The 20,118-nt window shown below is 39.7% G+C and overlaps 1 protein-coding gene across 1 annotated transcript; it reads left to right on the forward strand.

Moving 5' to 3' along the window:
- The first annotated feature begins 224 nt into the window (after positions 1–224).
- Positions 225–17,098, forward strand: has2 (hyaluronan synthase 2). The gene is made up of 4 exons (XM_004566811.4): positions 225–993; positions 10,060–10,686; positions 12,906–13,007; positions 13,121–17,098. Exons 2-4 carry the CDS (start codon positions 10,060–10,062, stop codon positions 14,048–14,050), a joined length of 1,659 nt encoding a protein of 552 aa, XP_004566868.3. The 5' UTR covers positions 225–993; the 3' UTR covers positions 14,051–17,098.
- The last annotated feature ends 3,020 nt before the right edge of the window (positions 17,099–20,118 follow it).

The raw sequence follows: 20,118 nt of genomic DNA on the forward strand, positions 1-20,118 counted from the left end.
TCTCTCTCTGGAGTTTGAATGACTTTGGATGAGAGACTCCCCACCCACCCATTCTCTGAAGTTTGAATGAGTTTGGATGAGAGACTCGCCGCCCCCCCTCCCCCACCCCTTTTTTTCTCTTCCCCCATCACTTCTCCGTCGCTCCTCCTTACACACACCCCCAAACCTTCCCTCCTATTAAATCAACACGCCAATCTGTTGCCCGGTAAAAGGGGTTTGGGAGCCGCAGGAGCCATAAAGGAGGGTCCACACACACAGACATACTCGCACACATGCACACACACCCGTCTGGAAGGAATTAGACAGCTGAAACAGCGGCAGAGAGACTTCTGTGCGCTCTGTGTAACCTGGATGCTCGGAGGAAACTCTAGAAAAACTTACCTTAACGCCCCTTAAGACAGGAAGAATACAAAAAAAGCTCTGGCTCATATTTTATTGTTTGCTGAAACTTTTTTGTTTTTTTTAAAAAACTTTTGAATGTGACTGAAGCTGCCAAAGTTGATGCTTTATCTTAATTTTTTTTTTTCGTTTTATTAAGAATGAATGAAACAGGCGTTGATGGAGAAGAATATTTATCATATTTTTATAGTCTATGTTTTATTTATACTTTTTTATATGAATGATGCCAAAGCTGACTGATATGATGTTTGGTTTTGGACACCAGAGATGCAAGTGACTTGGAAAGGCTGCAGACAAACCGTTAGAAGTTAGAGAAGACAAGCAATCCCGGTTGTCTTTTTGAAGGATCCAAACTGAGCACACATACAAAGGACTGGCACGACTTTTTTTTTTATTCTTTTTCCCCCTTTAAAAAACAAACAAACAAACAAACAAACAAAAATAGGCTTATGAGGACCATTTTAAGCGGATTCATGAGAGTCGTCGCTGCTCAAGCTCTGTGTCTACTTTTTTCCTCTGTGGATCGGGACCAGAGTCCCAGAAGTTAGACGCATCCTTTCTCAGGAGGAATCAGAGGACAACAGCTGCTTCAAGGTAGGTGGCCGGTGATCATTTTACCAAATATTTTACCACAAGCCACTAAATCATTCATAAAGTGGTTTAGAACATAATTACGCGCAATCAGTTTTCGTGTGCGCGTGTGTGTGAACGTGATGATGCGCCAACTCTCTAGCAAAGTGCATGCATAGAGCTTTTTTTTTTTTCACGAGTTTGTTCAGCGTGTTTGCTCCACAAAGTGAGTGATGCTAAAAGTTGGGAGCCACAGCAAGAAGTGCTGAAACTCAGTTTGTGTTTCATTTCATGCTATAACACTACAAAATACAGGTGTAAAAGGTTTAATATACTAAGCTTTTATCTTCTGATCAGTCAAATTAATGACTAGTCTTTGTTGTAAGAGTGATGCTAGCCTGAATATAACTACACTGTGACGTTACCGGTCACACGTCATTCGTTGAGATTTTTAAGCCAATGAGAAGACTGAATGGGGACTGTTTCAGCGTGGCTTGTGGTAGGGGCGCGTAATTTGACGCCCAGTGTGGAGGACTAACATTTGCATGCGTGTGAATAGCTTCTTGACCAGCCTTCAGCTTTTGGACAAGTTAGCCTTTGTTGATATCCGTGTTCTGTAAAAAGTGGTAGCAGGCACATGCCTTGCTGAAAAGTTTTGCAGTTTATTCATAACCTCCTAACTTTGAACTTAAACAAAACCAGAAAAGCTCATGTGAGATATCACGTGGTCCATGCACCTAAGTTCTGAGCATTGTTGTCCCCTTGCACACCCATCACACGCACACATATACACAAATGCTAATGAACATCTGTCACACTCTCCTTGACATAGTCTCTTTCTCCATCCACCTACTGAGTGTGCACAGACCGCTGTTGGGTCCCACTGTGTTGCCCACACACCATGTGTGAGTAAGTGGACAAATATTACAGCTATTTATCCAAAATGTAGAACTTTTCAACCCACAAGCAGAATCTCCTTGCTGACTTGGATTATCTATTTATTTTATTGATTTTACTTTGCATTGTGCTGCTCTCACAATGCACCCTAACTCTGTGGTGATATCCTGCATATTTACTTGTAAGAAGAGATGATCAAGTGTGTCCAGTGTGAAAAAATACTTCCAGGATGACTTGTGGATTAAACTTTTTGCGCAGTACTTTATTAGCAGGGAAACTGTAAACTTCAAATAAATGCTCACTGCTCATTTGCTGTAGATTTGGAGCATATGTGGACCTTGTGCCCATGTCAGCATGTATTCAACCTAATACCCATGTGGTGTTCCTAATCTCAGTCCTCCAGGGAATTTCTTTGCTGAGTGCAGGACTCAGTTCCCAATGAGAAAGACAATACGACTTTAGTGCTATTAAATGAAATACTCTGTGAATGTCACAGTTGTCCACTATAATGACAAAGAAGTTTTTAAAACCTTTTTGATGTCTGAGTTGCATCAGTGCTCCAGCATGCACTCCCACACAGCACAAAGAGCATTTTACTATTTAAGAGAAGAAGACTTTCCATGGCTGGCCTCCATTAAGGCACACAACAAGTCTCACGTGCCATTACTTCTCCCAGCAAGGGTCTTTTAGTGTAAAGAGCCATGGGGCTGGCAGGGTACAACTGTTGATCTTAGAGGCGCAGCCCCTCCCGAGCCGTACCACTTAGCTCATCTACTCTGTGTTAATACCAGTTTTTTTCCAGGTTCCTTCAGTATACTAACAGTAAAGCAGCACTGCAGCCAGCCAGTAAAAGTGAAAATTTGGATGTCAGTTAGATTCTCACTACCTCACGCTGAGTCACACAGAGTAGGTTTGATGCCAAATCTAATTCATATATCCAGCAGTTAGAGTGTACCATAAAGTAACAAAGGCCCCTTACAAAGCAAACCGGGCAGGAGCAGCTCACAAAGTGGCTCTTGTTAATGTTATTTATATTTTCTGTATATCTTCTGGAAAGATGAGAGTGACAAACTGACAAAACGTTTCATGGAAATCTTAGTGTGATTCTTTCTTCCTTTTTTCCCCTTAATAATTATAAAGTTCTTTTTAATTATCTTCTACTTGAGTGTGATTATGAGCCTCTGTTATCTTTTAGCCACACTGGGCTGTGGTTTTAAAGAGTGCTATTAATAGAATTTTCCATCCCATGGAGGTGAAGACATTTATTTAAGGGTACTGCTGATGGATGGATGTCTATTATCAATCTGATAAGGGAACTGCTGGATCGTTGGATGATACAGAGAAACAGGTTGTGTTTGTAAAAGAAGAGCTTTCAATGATTTTTTGCATTTTTTTTCACACAAAGAAATAGCTTAAGAAGGAGGAATTCCATACTCAACCTCATCTCACTTTGGTCTCTTGGAGTCTGCCACAGTGATGTAAGTCCCGTGCCTCAGCTGGCAGTGAATGCATCCAAGTACAGCACCACGCCTTCAATGTCCTGGCCCCACCCCATTTTCAGTGTGTGCCACCCATTCATCTCTGAGCAGCTTCATCCCAACTTCACCTCCTCCCCTTTTCTTCCTACTACATGGATGAATCAAGGTGGAAAAAAGACACGCCTAAATACCAAACGGCATAGTCTGGCTTTGAAACAGAGAACACATTTACCTCAGTGTTGTATTAAATCATGTATATAACAACATCTGTTGGTGTAACAGTGTAATGAGATGCTAATTGCGTGATGAAGAAACAGTTGCAGTCTAGAAGATGCTTTAACCTTTTGCTGCTTTTCAGTTATGGCCCCATCACACCTGATTCTGCCCCCAGAAAGAGCGAAGAGAAAAGGAGCCTTGTCACTAAATTAACATAGTAAATAGACATGGAGCAGCAGCCCAGCCTTGAATGTGTCAAGTACGTCTAGCCAAAGACTGCAGCCAATTCTCAAGTCTCTCCCCGCCGCTTCCACTCTTTTGCCTCATCAGCTTCTCGGGAAGATGTGACCCTTTGCTGCATGCTGCTATGTCTGTCATGAGAGCCAGCTCCACGTTTAATGTTTAATTTTACAATCCCCCGTGGCCTTTTCTAACCCTGCAAAGTTCTTGAACACACACTGACAACCTAGTGTATATATAAAATCATTATCTGTGATGCATATCTCTCCATTTGTACATGCGTGTTTTTTTTTATTCTTGGAAATTGTCAAAGCACATGAGATTTCAAAGGTGTGTATTACCTCAGCAGGTCTGGTTTTTTATACTAAACTGATATAAAATGTACTATTATTTTTTCAATGGATCCAGAGACTCCTCACAAAAACCCCAAATACCATTAATCTGTCTTTATTAGCTCATACTTATCTGGGCTTCATTGAACATTGTCATGAAAAATACCATGAAAACTGTTCAAATCCTTAACTGTGATTCAGGTCTAAATTATACCAGCCACAAGTGTCAGCTTGGGCCCCCAGCATATAATGTTTGATTTGTTATAAGTACTTATCCAGCCAGAGCTGCTGATTTGTGAATGTTACACTTCCAGCAGTGACTGCTGAGATGTAAAGATGTGAGCTTTATGTTATCTCAGCTCCACACAGACCAGCAGGCTGTCTTTCTTTGGCTCCACTTCACTGTTATACTCTGGGCAGCACACGCAGTAATTACATACACACTTGTGCAAACTCACACAGATATGTAGTTTTAGTGTATGAAGACACACACACACACACATACACACACAGAGTCTATCAGAGTCTTGCGTTTCTATCAGAGGTCTTGAGCTGGAACCCTGCTGAAAGAGCTTCAACTGCTCTCATGTGAGTTAAGTCAAGGCATCTCTTTCTGCAGACAGCCTGCATACACACTCATATTCTTACACACACACACATATGCCTCATGCTGTGTATATACACACACAAACACGCACACATATGCCATACATTGTGACATTAGTGATAGATTTGCACATAGGTACATATGGCATTCACATTAAGCAGCCTGTTCTTCATATCTAAAAGCTCTCCCTGATGTAACACGCATGCAATTTATTATAACATGTGGTGATTTTAAGATATTCATTATATTTGAAAACCAAAATGTGTCCCATATTTTAATTGGTGATTGAGATTTATTGTCGGTTCTTTGTGGCCAAAAGAATGAACAGAATGAAAATATGCAGTATTGTGCAGAAGTCTTGAGCCACTCCCTTGTTTCTATGATATGCAAAGGAAATGTGAAATTGGAGCAGTGATTTATTGAAACATGCAAAAGTGTGAATGGAAATACAGTATGTACAGTATGTAAAGCAAAAACAAAGTTTGTACAACTCGAAAGTCAGTATTTGGTACGACCACCTTCAGCCTGAACTCTCTTAGACAAGCTTTCTTGTAATTTCTTTAAGTAGTCTTCAGGAATATTTCTCCAGGCTTCTTATAGGACATTTAAAGCTCTTCTTTGGATGTTGGCTTCCTTTTGTTCCATTCTCTGTCAGGATGATCCCACACTGCTTGAATAATGTTGCGGTCCAGGCTCTGGGGAGGTCAATCCATGACTGATTCCATTGTGTGGTTTTCTATCTAGATATTCTTTTACTGCATTGTTTGTTTGAGATTGTTGTCAGGCTAAAAAATGAAGCCAATCAGACACGTTCCAGATGGTACTGCATGGTAGATCAAAATCTGATTGTACTTTTCTGTGTTCACATTTTCATCAATTTTGACAAGATCCCAAACACCACTGCCTTAAATGCAGTCCCAAACCATAACAGAGCCTCCCCCGTGTTTTGGGTGTTGTGCATCTGTACTACTTCCTCCATACATATCAATGCATAATTTAAACCAAAAATGACTGGAATTATCACTCCATGAGTGTAATCTGGCATACATCAGCCTTTTCTTCCGTTTTACCTTCCTTAAGAATGACTTCTTGACAGCCAACCCTTCCACTGAGGCTTCAGATTTGTCTCTCAGGTCCTGTGTCAGGAATTTGTTGTAGGTAGTTTTCTAGCTCTGCCAATTCTTCTTTTGCCCTTCATTCAGTTTCCTCAAATGTTTTAAGGGCACACTGCACACCAGGCAGTCAATAGCTCATCATCATCTTGTTCCTGTAAAAATTTTATTATGTAATACTATTATCACTGTCAACCTGTGTTGTGTTTGCAGGTTTCATAGATTCCGCTAAACAAATCAGAAGAAAAGCATTCACACTGGTCAATAAACACTCTCTCTTGTTAGGTGCCTTTTTGATCGATTCAGAGGTCAGTGTTTATTGTTTTAATGTACAGGTCTAAATACTTGGCTAAAAATGAGTGAAAAAGCAGCCAATGTCCAAACAGAAGCATTACAAGACCTTAAGAAGCCCTGAAGAACTGTTGCTCAAGACCACTTTAAAAAGTATGAGATGTTAAAGAAATTACAAGAAGGTCTGGATCATTGAAAGAAAGAATTTAGAGGTGGCTCAAGACTTTTGCGCAATATTGTAAACATGTCAAACCAATTAAATGCAATGTTTTTTTCTTGGCATTGCAAGTAACTTGACTCTATGTGTAGCAATGTACCTTCTGTATTCGGTGAACTCCTATCATCCCTCTGAGCACCAGCAGATCAACAAATTCACTTATTTACAAAGTCTGTGCAATGTTTGCACATGGTGTTTCCTTGACTTTTCCTGCAGGGAAACTTTGATGTTCACATTTGATTTACTCAGTGGCTCCACCTGAAAAAATTATTGGATGGATTTCCATCAGAATGTGTGCATGTAGTGAGCACGTTTTGAACAAAATAAACCATAGTATAGTGATCCCTGAATTTTAGTCTAATATTGTCATGAGGTCAGGATTTTGATTTAGCATACTGTAGCATATTAATATGCTGTTTCATTCAGAAGCAGAGGAAGATGCAGGCACAGTCTCTCATTCCTGTTACAGCTAAATAGTTCAGCGCCTTGCTCATTTGTACTGTAAGAACACTTAGAGTAACGGGAAGGCAAGACACTCATTGATTTTCCTAAATCATATTTTCAAAATAACAAACTCACAAACACAATGAGATTTCCCTGTCACTACTTTTTTGTTATTTTATTTTTTTTACTGTTGCTGTAATCCCAAACAAATCCACGTGTCTCAGTTTAAAAGAACAGCCAGATGCACTTTTTCCAAGGACCCAGTTTTTTTGGGTCAACTTAATCTATCCATTAATTTATGTAGTCATCGCTTCATTTATCTACTAACTCACCATGTACATCCATGCAAGACTCAACATTACTGTATTGTTATCTCTGAGAGAGAGCCCGTGGGAGTTTCACTCAAGAGACTGTTAATAACGTCAGAGTGAGACTGCTCAAGCTTCCAGCCCAAGGTCACCACAGAGCTGGCCACGCATACACACATGTACAGCAAAAAGGACATAATGGCGATGTTCTAACCCTCAAGTGCCAAGATGTAACAACAAACAGAAAGCTGGAGTGATATCATCTTCATGTGTTAATGACACCCTCCGCTTGCATAGATAAATGCTCTGGACAAACACATGAAGATACGCGTGCTCACCAACCAACGTGACATCATTTACATCATCCATATGTGGATGACATCTCCACTGTTACAGATACTGCTCTGATTAAAAAGGCTTTATCTCAATAAGAACGGGCCAGAGTTTGGCCTCACTTTAAGTCTGCAGTTAATCTGTCTGCAGCCTGAGCTAACTGTCAACCTGACCTCTGCGCTGCACTACACACCCAAAATGGTGTATAAGATCCTGCAAAGACCAGATCATTGTAGCCAGCAGCAATGGTTGCATTACTGTGGACTTGACGTTTTCCCACATCACATTTACATGCCATGAGCCTAGCCTGTCGATGATGGATTTAATATCCTAGTTTTGATTTTTACTTTCATTCCAAACATTAAATCAGAGCAAACAGATTGTATCATTAAAGTGCAGATCATTAACAGAAAGTCAAGGAGGAGCAAACACTGACGACGGTTCCTGTCCTTGTTATCTTCAGTGGTTCAATCAAGTTCATTTTGTTTTCTCCCAAAGCCCAGTTGATAAAATGTAGAGGTGTACATTTGTCAGTCATGATGTACTTTTAAGCTGACAATGAAGTGCTCCAAAACGTTGTGTTTTGTTGCTGCACTCATGCTTACTCCTAATCAGTGGTTGAGTTCAAACAAAGGTAAGACATGGATACAGGGCTTATAAAGCATTATAGACATTCTCACACAAGCTGAAAGAGGCCAAAATTTAAATTTGTTCAATTACACAAACACACACATGCAGTGGTACAATAAGCTTTTATATGTGCATTTTGGTGTATATCTGTGCATGTCAGGGGTCTTGTAAAAGATGGCCTGACGTTAAAACCTTTGCCACATGCCAGAGGAGGTCCGCTACACTGATTGTGGCTTTCTCGTCCAACAGTCAAATGAACAAAGCATTATGTCTGAGCCAAAGTGTGTGTTTGTGTGTATTCTTCTCCATGAACACAACCTCTCTCTCCCTGCTTCTGCTACTCCCTCACTGTCTTTTACTTTCATTTTCCTAATGTCTCTCAAGATGCATCTGCTTTTCAGCTAGTTTAACCAATTTTCTTAACCAACTTTCTTCACTTTCTCTCTTAAAGATTCTCCATGCTATCTTCGCTTTCTCTGTGTATATATTTTTTTCTTTCTCTCCTTTAGTCGTCCCCTCCCTTCATCTGTCATGTGTTTAGGTGTGGTCCCAAGAACTCTCTCCAGTTCACAAACATCACTCGGCCTTGTATACGCTTCTTTTGATCATTTTATTGTTGTTCTGACTTGTTTCCCTTGACTTGATTAAATGTACATGTACAAAATGCGTGATATCGCAAAATATTTTTGGTCACTCAATGAACAAAATGGTGCTAAATGCGTCTAAATCCTAGATGAAAAGTTTATCCCACAAGAGGGAGCCCTACTGAAGGTCAGCATACTTTGACCTTCATAATGTCAAAGGTCTTTTCTCTCTTTCTCTCTGTTTAACAGAAGTCATTTCCCTGCAATGCTCTCTACACAAAGATTCAGAGAGAGAGAAGCACGCGTGCAGCAATAGAAGTCTCTTGTCTTCTTCTTCCCATAAAGATATAAACAGATGACATCACAGGGTGGTCCGCTCTCTGCGTTGAGTCAAAATGAGCCACGCTGAGTGGGTCTCCGTTGGTCTGCCAAACAGATGGCGGTAGCAACATAATGAGGGTTGGAAACAAACTTCAGGAGTTTGTGCAAGAGGATGCAGACGCAAAAGCATCCTCTTGCACAAACGCCTCTCTTAAAAATATTGAATATTCATGTTCTAGGTCAGAGTTTGTCATACTTGGTCTTTGACCTTTGCAATGTGTCCCCAAAATACTGTGGAAACCAATAATTTTCATTATAGGCTACCCCACCACCACGACCAACATTTAGCATGTGCTTAGACCTTGATGGTTGGCAGAGGCAGCCAACTTGTTGGTTAATTAGGTCAAGAAATCTTGTAACGTGTGGCCACCCACACTAAAAGAGAGTTGGAACAATCGGCTACTCACAACTGTCTGGCATTTAGGGGGATTTGGGGAAGGGGAGGAGGTAGGGAGAGGGATGGGGCATAAAAAAGGAGAAAGCTTACAGCAGTCTGTACCTGGTTTTGTTGTGTCAAAACATAAAAGCTTTAGTGAAAAGTACAGTGAAAATGGTTCCAACACTCTTGTTTAAGTGATTGTATTCACTTTAACCTCCTACGACCTGCCGTCCACATATGTGGACATCACATTTTCGGTTATTTAGACCAAAATACTCAATTTTGCTCTACAACGGCCTGATATCCACTTACGAGGACATTATACTGCTACTGTTCTATCAAAATTTTAAACAAATATCCTCATATGTGGCTCTCATTTTTCTTACAAGCAAAAATTAGGTAAAAAAAATCTGGTAATTCTTTGTTTTTACATTCATCAGGACCTAATCATCCCAAAAATCAAAGAGAAATTAAAAATGCATGCCGTGGAAGAGTTCGGGTCTTAGGAGGTTAAGAAGGTCATTTACTTGGACCAATTGAGTATAAAAGGTTACAAATGTTTCACTGTGAGTTGCTGTCAATCATAGTAACATTTTCTGCACCACTGTTACTACATGTAACCCTTTTGTTTTTGTCCACAGATGAAGTGTAAAAGAGGCCTCACTTACCTGAGGATATTTGGGACCACCATGTTCGGCGTGTCTCTCCTGGTGGGCATCTCGACAGCCTATATCATGGGCTACCAATTTTTCACTACAGCTCAAAATCACCTATCTTTTGGGCTGTATGGTGCCATTTTGGTTGTTCACCTTATTATCCAGACCCTCTTTGCACTCCTAGAACACCGTAACATGCGGCGCTCCTTAGAAACACCAATTAAACTGAACAAGTCCTTGGCATTGTGCATCGCTGCATATCAGGAGGATGAAAACTACCTAAGAAAATGCCTTGTGTCAGTGAAGAGGCTGACATATCCTGGTATCAAAGTTATCATGGTGATCGATGGAAATTCAGACGACGACTTGTACATGATGGAGATTTTTAAGGAGGTCATGGGATCGGACAGATCAGCCACGTACGTGTGGAGGAGTAATTATCACAGCAGAGGACCCGAGGAGACAGATGAGAGCTACGCTGAGAGCCTTCAGCAGGTGTCCAGGGTTGTGCTGAACAGCAAATGTGTGTGCATCATGCAGAAGTGGGGAGGGAAGAGAGAGGTCATGTATACAGCCTTCAAAGCACTGGGAAGGAGCGTGGATTATGTGCAGGTAAGTAGTTAAATCGCTTAAAATCAGTTAATGCAGGTAATGTGGAAGAACAATAGCCCCTTAAATAAAAAAATAATGAAATAAATTAGAAGATTAAAAATACTGTACAACAGGTGTAATATTACTTTGTGCCTGTGTGTGTCTTTGTAGATTTGCACGCATGCACACACAGAGCTGACATCTGAGGGACATAGTGAAGAAAGAGAAAATGTAAGCTACTGTGGGAGATGCAAACTAGGCAAACATAAGCTGATGATAGAGTGAAAGGGAATAGAACGAGAGATGGCTGGAAAGAGAGGAGGGGAGGCTATGCCAAGCCAAATATGGGGTCCACAAAGAGTCTTTTGTTTTGCTTTTTAGCATGTGCACCGTGTTGTGAAGTGTGGCGTGAAGGAGGGCAGCAGTAGCTGATGTCTAAGTGTAATAACAGATCTTTTTCGCAGGGCGTTACGTCATCTACAAATCTGTATCAAAGAAAGGTTAGAAAGGTTAGCATGTGTTTGTCTCCTGTTCAGAAAAATTAAAAACAATCAAAGGTTATATTTGAGTAACACAGACCTAAGGACTAAAAGCCTGATAGCTTTAGGAAAACTAAATTCAATAGTGTGTTTGGCTAGCGACAGTATGTTGGTGTGGCTTAAAAAATAAACAGTGGCTAAAGACATTAACTGCTTGGTAAAGCAATATCCTGCAGGCACTGACTGTTAAACGTGTCATGGGCTCTTGTGGAGCTGTATAGTACTGTCATATTCAGGAGCATAAAAGTAATTAAAAATAAATGGAACCTTTCTCAGTTCAAAATACAAGAGGTTTTGATCCTCCAGACTTACTTTGTCTTGTATTAGCAGTAGCTAACAATGGCAAATGTTAGCTATCATATCATACTTAATGAGAGCTTGTATTACTGTCATATGATATGTAACCACATTGTGGTGTCATATAATTCAGCCACAATAACAACCTTTCAAACTGTGTTTACCTAAAGAATAAAAATTACTTGAAGGGTGGTGAGGTCACATGGGTTGAACCAACGCTGATGACTTCACACCTTTTCCTGAATCTGCTTGTTAATGCTAAACAGTGCATGAAAGCTACTTTCCAATGAAAGTGTTTTTCTTTCCATGACTAAATGATTGCGTTTAAAGTACACAGAATATTTTGTGCGGGCATGCTCTGTCAAGACTTTCTCTGTTTTGTTACCAGACGCTCAGTCTATGGCTTTAATGACGTTTCAGCATTTTTAGTTAGTTTTGCAATTCCACAGATCTGTTGTTATTACGTTTGAAAAGCAGATACCTCAGGCTAATTCAAAAACTCTTGTGTCTTCAGACTTAAGCACAAGTAACAGTTCTTTGTCCAAAATGCCAAGTATCATTATGTCATTTTCTTCTGTGATGTTCAGTTGTTAGTGCTACAAAAAGCATTGTGATCAAAGAGTAAGGCTCAACTGATGCTTAATTTATGTAACAGCATCAAAATGATTCAAACGGGTCTGTATAACAAAGAAGGGGACTTTGAGAATATGAACTCAGAGCTATAATGCTGTCTAACACCTGCAGCTGGCTTCAGCCTGCCAAAAATCATTTACTTCACAAAAGGTTCAATAGACCTTACTGCTGCACTGCCAGCAGTCATGCCAATACTTTTCAACCTTAGAAACAGGAGGGACAATGTTTCATGCCTTTTCACTTTCATCAGGCTCTGCCTGTAACAGATGTATTTTGTTAAAAAGGACTGGGCTCTAGGTTTGTTTTCATCACCTGATTTTGTTGGTCAGGAAAATTACCATTTATAGAAGAAAATAGGGAGAGCAGAAGAACAACATTAGAGCTATAGTGGGTGGTGAACAGAGTTGAAAGCAGCCCCTCTGGTCTTGGCTGGCGGAGATTATAAAGTGGCCATATTGAGCATTTATGTGTTTTGTTGGATGCATGATATCTTTTTTTTGTGTGTCATTATGTAAATTTTTTTTTTGATTTCACAAAAATTTCTTTTGTATATCGAAATTTTGTTCCGATTGTCCAAGCAAATTTTTTTCAGCAAGAAAGGGTTTTTTCCCTCTCTTTGGGGAGTTTAGGTCAATTTGACATCTGTTATGTTTTGCAGAATTAAGCTGAACAAAGAAGACATCTGGAACTATGTTGAAGAAAATCTAAATAAATGTATCCTGTGTTGCTAAAACACAGTTAATTTCTTGATTAACTTGTGTTTTTATGTAGGTGTGTGACTCTGACACCATGCTGGACCCAGCATCATCAGTGGAGATGGTTAAGGTTTTGGAGGAAGACCCTATGGTGGGAGGAGTTGGAGGAGATGTACAGGTAGTTTTCTTAAAAGTTCTGTGAAATCTGAATCTTCTACATCAAACATACAAATTAGGATGTTGTGCTTTAAACTTCATACTTTTTGTCTCTGCTTGTCAACCTACCTGTAGATCCTAAATAAATATGAGTCGTGGATCTCCTTCCTGAGCAGTGTTCGGTACTGGATGGCTTTCAACATTGAGCGGGCTTGCCAGTCCTACTTCGGCTGCGTTCAATGCATTAGCGGGCCTTTAGGAATGTACCGGAACTCTCTCCTGCATGAGTTTCTTGAGGACTGGTACAATCAGACCTTCATGGGATCCCACTGCAGTTTTGGGGATGACCGTCATCTCACGAACAGAGTTCTCAGCCTCGGGTATGCAACAAAATACACTGCACGGTCAAAGTGCCTTACAGAGACACCAATTACATATCTGCGGTGGCTCAATCAACAGACACGATGGAGCAAGTCATATTTCAGAGAATGGCTGTACAACTCCATGTGGTTCCACAAACACCATCTCTGGATGACTTATGAGGCTGTGATCACTGGCTTCTTCCCATTTTTCCTCATCGCCACAGCGATCCAACTCTTTTACCAAGGAAGGCTCTGGAATATTCTTTTGTTTCTACTCATTGTGCAAGCAGTGGCGCTGATTAAGTCATCATTTGCCAGCTGCCTCAGAGGTAACATTGTCATGGTGTTCATGTCATTTTATTCTGTACTGTATATGTCAAGCCTGTTGCCAGCGAAAATGTTTGCAATAGCAACAATCAACAAGTCTGGATGGGGGACTTCTGGGAGGAAAACAATCGTGGTGAACTTTATCGGTCTGATTCCAATATCAGTATGGTTCACTATCCTTTTCATTGGAATTTTATACACAGTAGTACAACAGACTAGAAAACCCTTCCCCGACTCAGAAAAGATTGTTTTGATAATAGGGGCAGTGGTCTATGCAAGTTACTGGGTTATACTGTTGACATTATATACAGTGCTCATAAATAAATGTGGGAAAAGGAAGAAGGAAACACACTATGATATGGTGCTGGATGTGTGACTTACAGACTACAATCATGATTTCCCAATGAAACCGGGGGTTTCTCTCACACATCATCTTGTTGTTATACAAATGTATTTTAGCTGTAGAGCAGCTCTGGAGGCAAAGTGAGGTCAACTAAAATGGACAAAGAAATAGAAATATTTTCTAGACTAAATGCCAGTGGCTGTGACCATAGCATCCAGGATCCTTGTACATCCTCAAGCTAGCCATTTGACATACTCAAATAAGGTTTAGCTGAAGATCAATTGGTTTAGGCTGATTAGCTAATTTGGATAACTCAGAATGGCAAGATTGTGTTTATTGCATTTGGCAGCAAGAGCGCTAGGCTTTATAATTTTAGCTACCTCTTACCCTTGTCATTTTCACTGGGCTTCATCTAATATTAGCAACTAAGCCAATAAAACTGGATTCTTAGATGGGATTTAACTTGTCCAGTAAGAATATTTTCCCTCCAGAGCACTCTCTCCAGTAAATGTGTTTTTTTCTCACTTAAACTAAAGAACAAGTTTTGTGTTGCCTCCGTCAAATGAAAGCCTAAAGACTGCCCGATTGTCTCCAGTCTCAAATGACTGAACAACATTGACAAAAATCTACATTAATAGTGATAAAAGGTATTGGTAGAGGCTATCACCAGGGCTATATAATTAGTGTAATTGTACCACATACACAGTGTCTAGTCTGTGTAGATCTCATAAATAGATAGGGGTGATCTATTTTACCACTTCAAAACTTACAAATCCACCTAAAGTTATTTCACTCAAGTTTTTTTTTTTTTATTGCCACATGTTCAAGTTAAGTGTACCTTTTCAGTGTTTTAATCTGTTTTGGAAAGAGCTACAGTATCAATTTATGAAGCCAGAAGGAGTGTAGAAAGGGCTTTGAAATGGAAAGCGGCTTTCTTTCTTTCAATGCTCTCATGTCATATGGGAAAGATGCAAACTTCCTTGTGCTCTTCACCTGTTACGGTTTAAGGGAGCAAATATAACATCTGGAATTGCCGAAAGAATCAGATAGCCAGACTACTTTGATTCTTATGTCAGCAACAAGAAAGCACTTGGTTGGAAAAAGGTTGGGTTGGAATATAACCAATGGACTGGCTGTTTAATGTATGCTCAATGTGAAAACATATCATCACCTAATGTTGTGGTATATTTATTATTATTCCCATGTGACATGACTGCAGTATTTTTAGTTTACAAAGTGAAACTGATCACTGACCAGCAGAATTTATATCTGTCTGATCAGGCGACCAGGTGATGACCACAAGAGAGAGATGACGTATCATTGCTGCTGTGACTGTTTTACTTTTACAGAAACAGTGACTTTTGTTTTTTCGTCTTTTAACAAGGTTTATTTTAGATGTATGTTGCAAAAGTGGCTAAAACACTATTATTGTTGTCTTTCTACCAGTATGAATTTTAACCACCAAGCAAACAAGATGGACAAGTTCCAGCCCAAAGATTTTGTGACATAAGGATAAAGTGGTTACATTTCTAAGCTGCCTTGCATTCTGTTCACTAGCAAGGGAAAAAGTAGATGTGAGATTATGTTAGTGTCTACTGGGAATAGTACTACCTGATCATAGGAATGTGAATAAGGGCAGTTGATAGTAGGAAGCAATATTTTGGAATAAGTCCAGTGTTTGCTATAGACCAGAAGCAGACATGAATTTACAGTCATGTGAAAATGTAAGTATGTCAGATTAATATTGTTGTTATTATTATTTGACAAGCAACCACTTGATCTTCTTTGAAAAGGTGGTAAAGTTCAAGAACACTACAAAGGAAAGTTACTTTTTCAACAGGAATGTCAATGTTTAATATCTTTTTAAGGAAAAAGCATTTCCTTTCACATTCACTTGCCACTCTTATACCACTCTTACGTGAAAAAAAAAATCCTCAACGTTTTGTCAGAATTACAAAGATATTAAATGTTTGCTTGTTCAAATACATTAAAAAAGGCAACAGTTTTCATGGGATGTACTTACTTTTTTTGACCATAATTCATATGCACTTTTACGTCTCTCTCATCATTCTGCGTGATGCTTGACATAATGAAGATTAAATACCTCAGTGGTTCTCTTTGCATTGCATCAAGGTGTCAGAGTGCTCTCCAAAGACTGATGCATTCTGATGGTTTCACGTAATTTATGATCTGTTTGTGATATGATGGGCTCGTTTTTATACACAGTACCTTATTGAGGCGAAGCTGGATTTTTTATGCCGTGTCAGCCCTTTGCTGTAGCCGTGTACTTATTTTACTATGTATTTTCAATGCATTTTTATATATAGACATTTCCATTCTATTTTTGCTTAGCTACCAAAGATTCTTTATTTTCATTCATTTTTGTAAGAAAAAAAATGAAAAAATGTATTTGTGTGCTTTCAACTGTTCTGACAATGACTTGTATATCTGACCAAATAATGTGAAATTTTGAGCTGGGGGGAGGTTCTGCAATAGCAACAATTTAAAAAAAAATGCAATCTGTAGGGATAAGTTATTGATTTCGAGAAAAGTGGTGAACCTTTGTTTTTTTTTACTTTGTACTTAGATAGAATGCAAAATATTTATTGAAGGCTGTTCTGTGGTTTGTAGGATTTTGTACTTAGATGTTTTCTGGTATCCATCCAACTCTGATTGCTCCATATGTCCACACAGGAAAAGCAAATACATCCTGACAAATTTCTGGTTAACACAGATCATATGCAAACCTAACTGATTTGAAGTATTTAAAGAATATAAAGCAATGCCTTCTCTACAATAAGCAATAAAGCCAAGCAGTCTGAGAACTTTCATCCAAAATCATTTCAAAACCATTTGCACAAATTTTTTATTTTAAGGTTATGACGTGCCTTACAGAATGATGACAAATGAAATATCAAGTGGCATTTTTACACAATTTTAAAGTTCGCATTTTTTTTCCAATGTGTATTGAATGAGACTGACAGTTAACCTACAAAAATGTTTTCATGTCAAACTAGTCATGGGCAGTGTTATCGTAAAGCACTTTTGTGTCGTGCCAAATAAAAAAAACTATTCTTTTCATTTGCTGTCAAGAGTTTTTATTAATTAATTATTATAAGCCAAGGAGTTGCTTGTTAAAAATCAGAGCATAGTCCTCGTTTCCTCAAAATGTTGTTCTCTTATGATACAATTGTCATTGTCAGTATTATCAGGCTGTCCTAAAAACTCCCTGAAAATCCTTCAGTTGATCCAGGATTAGATTTAAAATCTTTAACCTCACTTACAAAGAATTTAATAAGGAGGGCCCATCTGCTCTTAAACACCTAATAGTAGCATATCACCCTAATAGAGCACTTTGCTCTCAGAATACTGTCTTACTTGTAGTTCCCTCTCTGAGCCTGGTTACTAGAGGTTTCTTCCTGTTAAAAAGGAGGTTTTCCTTTCCGCTGTCGCCAAGTGTTTACTCCTAGGATGTCAGCCTGCACACCACAAAGATTGTGTGGCATGACACAAGACGTGATGTGAAAATCATTGTCAGATAGCCTAAAAGTGACACAAGCGAAGCGTGGAGCAGCCTTATGCTCCACACAGACAAAAAACAGAAAAAAATCAGTGTTTATTATGATATCAAATCATGTTACTACAAATTTTATTATTTATAACCTTTATTAGGGGAATTTATTTTGTTACAGCAGAAAGTGGACAGCGCAAACCTACAGTAGCAAAAATTAAGAAAAAACATTTGAATAGGATAAGATAATAAGAATAAGATAATGTACACAATAGAATAGAATAAAATACTATATACAACAGAATAAAATACAATGTTGTCAGAAAAAGAGAATTGCACTTAGTGTTATTGCACATGTGTGGATGACGCCTGCCACTGAAGGAGCTGCTCAGTGCTGTCAGAGTCTCCTGCATGGGGTGAGAGATGTTGTCCAGCAGGGATGACAGCTTAGCCGCCATTCTCCTGTCACTCACTGGGTCCAGAGGGCATCCTAGAACAGAGCTGGCCCTCTGGATCAGCCTGTTCAGTTTCTTCCTGTCCCCTGCAGAGATGTTGCCGCCCCAGTAGACCACACCGTAAAAGATAGCTGAGGCCACCACAGAGTCATAGAAGGTCTTCAGGAGTGGGCCCTTCACTCCAAAGTTCTGCTGGCACCAGTCCACAAAGTTTTGGGTCAGTTCTCTGTACTCCCTGTCATCCCCATCAGTGTTGAGGTCGACTATTGCAGAGTCATCAGAGAACTTCTGAAGGAAGCACTGGGTGGAGTTGTGGGAGAAGTCTGCAGTGTAGATGGTGAAGAGAAACTGAGTCAGAACTGTTCCCTGTGGGGGCCCCGTACTGCAGACAACCCTGTCCAACACACAGCCCTGAGTTCTCGCGTACTGTGGTCAGTCGGCGAGGTACTCCATTATCCATGATGTGAGGTGATGGTCCACTCCTAAGTTCTCCAGCTTGTCCTTCATTACCGTGGAAAGAATGGTGTTGAAGGCACTGGAGAAATCAAAGAACATGATTCTCACAGTGTTCCCAGCGGTCTCCAGGTAAGAGAGGGAATGATGTAGGAGGTGAGTGACGACATCATCCACTCCAATGCCAGGTTGGTAGACAAACTGAGGTGGGTCCAGTGATGAGCTCACCAGGGGCCGTAGCTGAGCCAGGACCAGCCGCTTCAGGGTCTTCATCAAGTGGGGTGTCAGAGCTACCAGCCTGTAGCTGTTGAGATCCTTGGGACGTGGAGTCTTTGGCACTGATACAACACAGGAGGTTTTCCAGAGCTGTGGGACTCTCCCCAGCCTTAGGCTCAGGATGAAGATGCGCTCCATCACCCCACACAGTTGGTCTGCACAAGACCTGACAACCCTTGAGCTGATGCAATGCCAAGACATATAACTAAAATATGACATATTTAACATCTGAGAAACTAATAAAGTGACTGAAAAGTGTTGCCCATTTTGTCATGCATTATGAATGAACTTTTACTGGCAATCTCATTCTAACAGTGTTAACAAAAAGATGATTAACAGAGATATGGTTTCTCTTGTGGCAGAAGGCTGCATAACACATTAGGACAATCATTTACGGCATTGGGCATCAATTAAAATTTTAATAATTAGATTAAACGACCAGCAAGTTTGGAACTGACTAGTGACAACAGCAAGGACTTGTCGACTAGTTGACTAGTCCTGCACATCCCTAAATTTAGAATCTTTTTGTTTGCGCTGTTACTTCAAAATACATCACACGATCCATCATATTCTCAACTTGCATTTTCTTTTTTTCTTCAACTCATGTCTGTTATTGTGAGCTTGACGTGTCCGTGAATGTTAAGTGCAACTACTATGACTAAATACATTACTGTAAAGTATACAGCTTAAAGGAAAGTCAGCATATGAATTTTGCCAGAGTTCTGAAGAAAGGCAAATCCAAGCACAAATTTGGATCTAGATCAACTGGGAGGAAACTTGACTGCGGATGTGTTCTATCATGCACAAACAAGCAAAGCAAAATTGATGGCCTTAAAAAAAAAAAAACGAATGTTTAAACGCATCTAACGTGATTTGGCTGACTGGAGATACGTGCATATATCTGTGTGTGTCAATTTGGAGAACTTTTTATCCAACAATACACAGCAGTCAGGGAAGGAAAAAACAAACATATATTATTTACACATGTATGCACACGCATAATATCAGGAATTCGAGTTTGGCACTGGGCAATATGTTTCTAAATTATAAAATGCTGATAGTGACGTAATTCTCTCTCTTTGAACGTTTGCTTTAAACATCTGTCTCACTTTCACTACTGATTATTTTCTGGCTCCAACAATGGAAACATTGCGAGATGCCAGTTTTTGTGTTTTTGGAAGGTCAGCTGTCCCAACATGTTTTTTCACACATCAATAATATCAACATGTCATTGTTGATATTGTTCTTAAGTAGGATTTTCCACTGAAGGTGTTGTACTTCTGCCAACATTCTATGTGAAGGGACCAGCAATAGATTGATCACACCATCAATGCATTTAAATCATGATTCATTTTATTCCTCTGTGCCACCGCTGTCCAAAAGCTAGTAATGCAAATCAATCAGTG

The sequence above is a fragment of the Maylandia zebra genome, linkage group LG11, assembly GCF_041146795.1.
Source record: "Maylandia zebra isolate NMK-2024a linkage group LG11, Mzebra_GT3a, whole genome shotgun sequence".
Lineage (NCBI taxonomy): Eukaryota > Metazoa > Chordata > Actinopteri > Cichliformes > Cichlidae > Maylandia > Maylandia zebra.

Bases quoted from the DNA above. Each gene is read 5' to 3' on its own strand.
- has2 (XM_004566811.4), top strand. From the start codon at position 10,060: ATGAAGTGTAAAAGAGGCCTCACTTACCTGAGGATATTTGGGACCACC. The intron at 10,687-12,905 runs GTAAGTAGTTAA...GTTTTTATGTAG, and splicing joins GGAGCGTGGATTATGTGCAG to GTGTGTGACTCTGACACCAT. The intron at 13,008-13,120 runs GTAGTTTTCTTA...ACCTACCTGTAG, and splicing joins GAGTTGGAGGAGATGTACAG to ATCCTAAATAAATATGAGTC.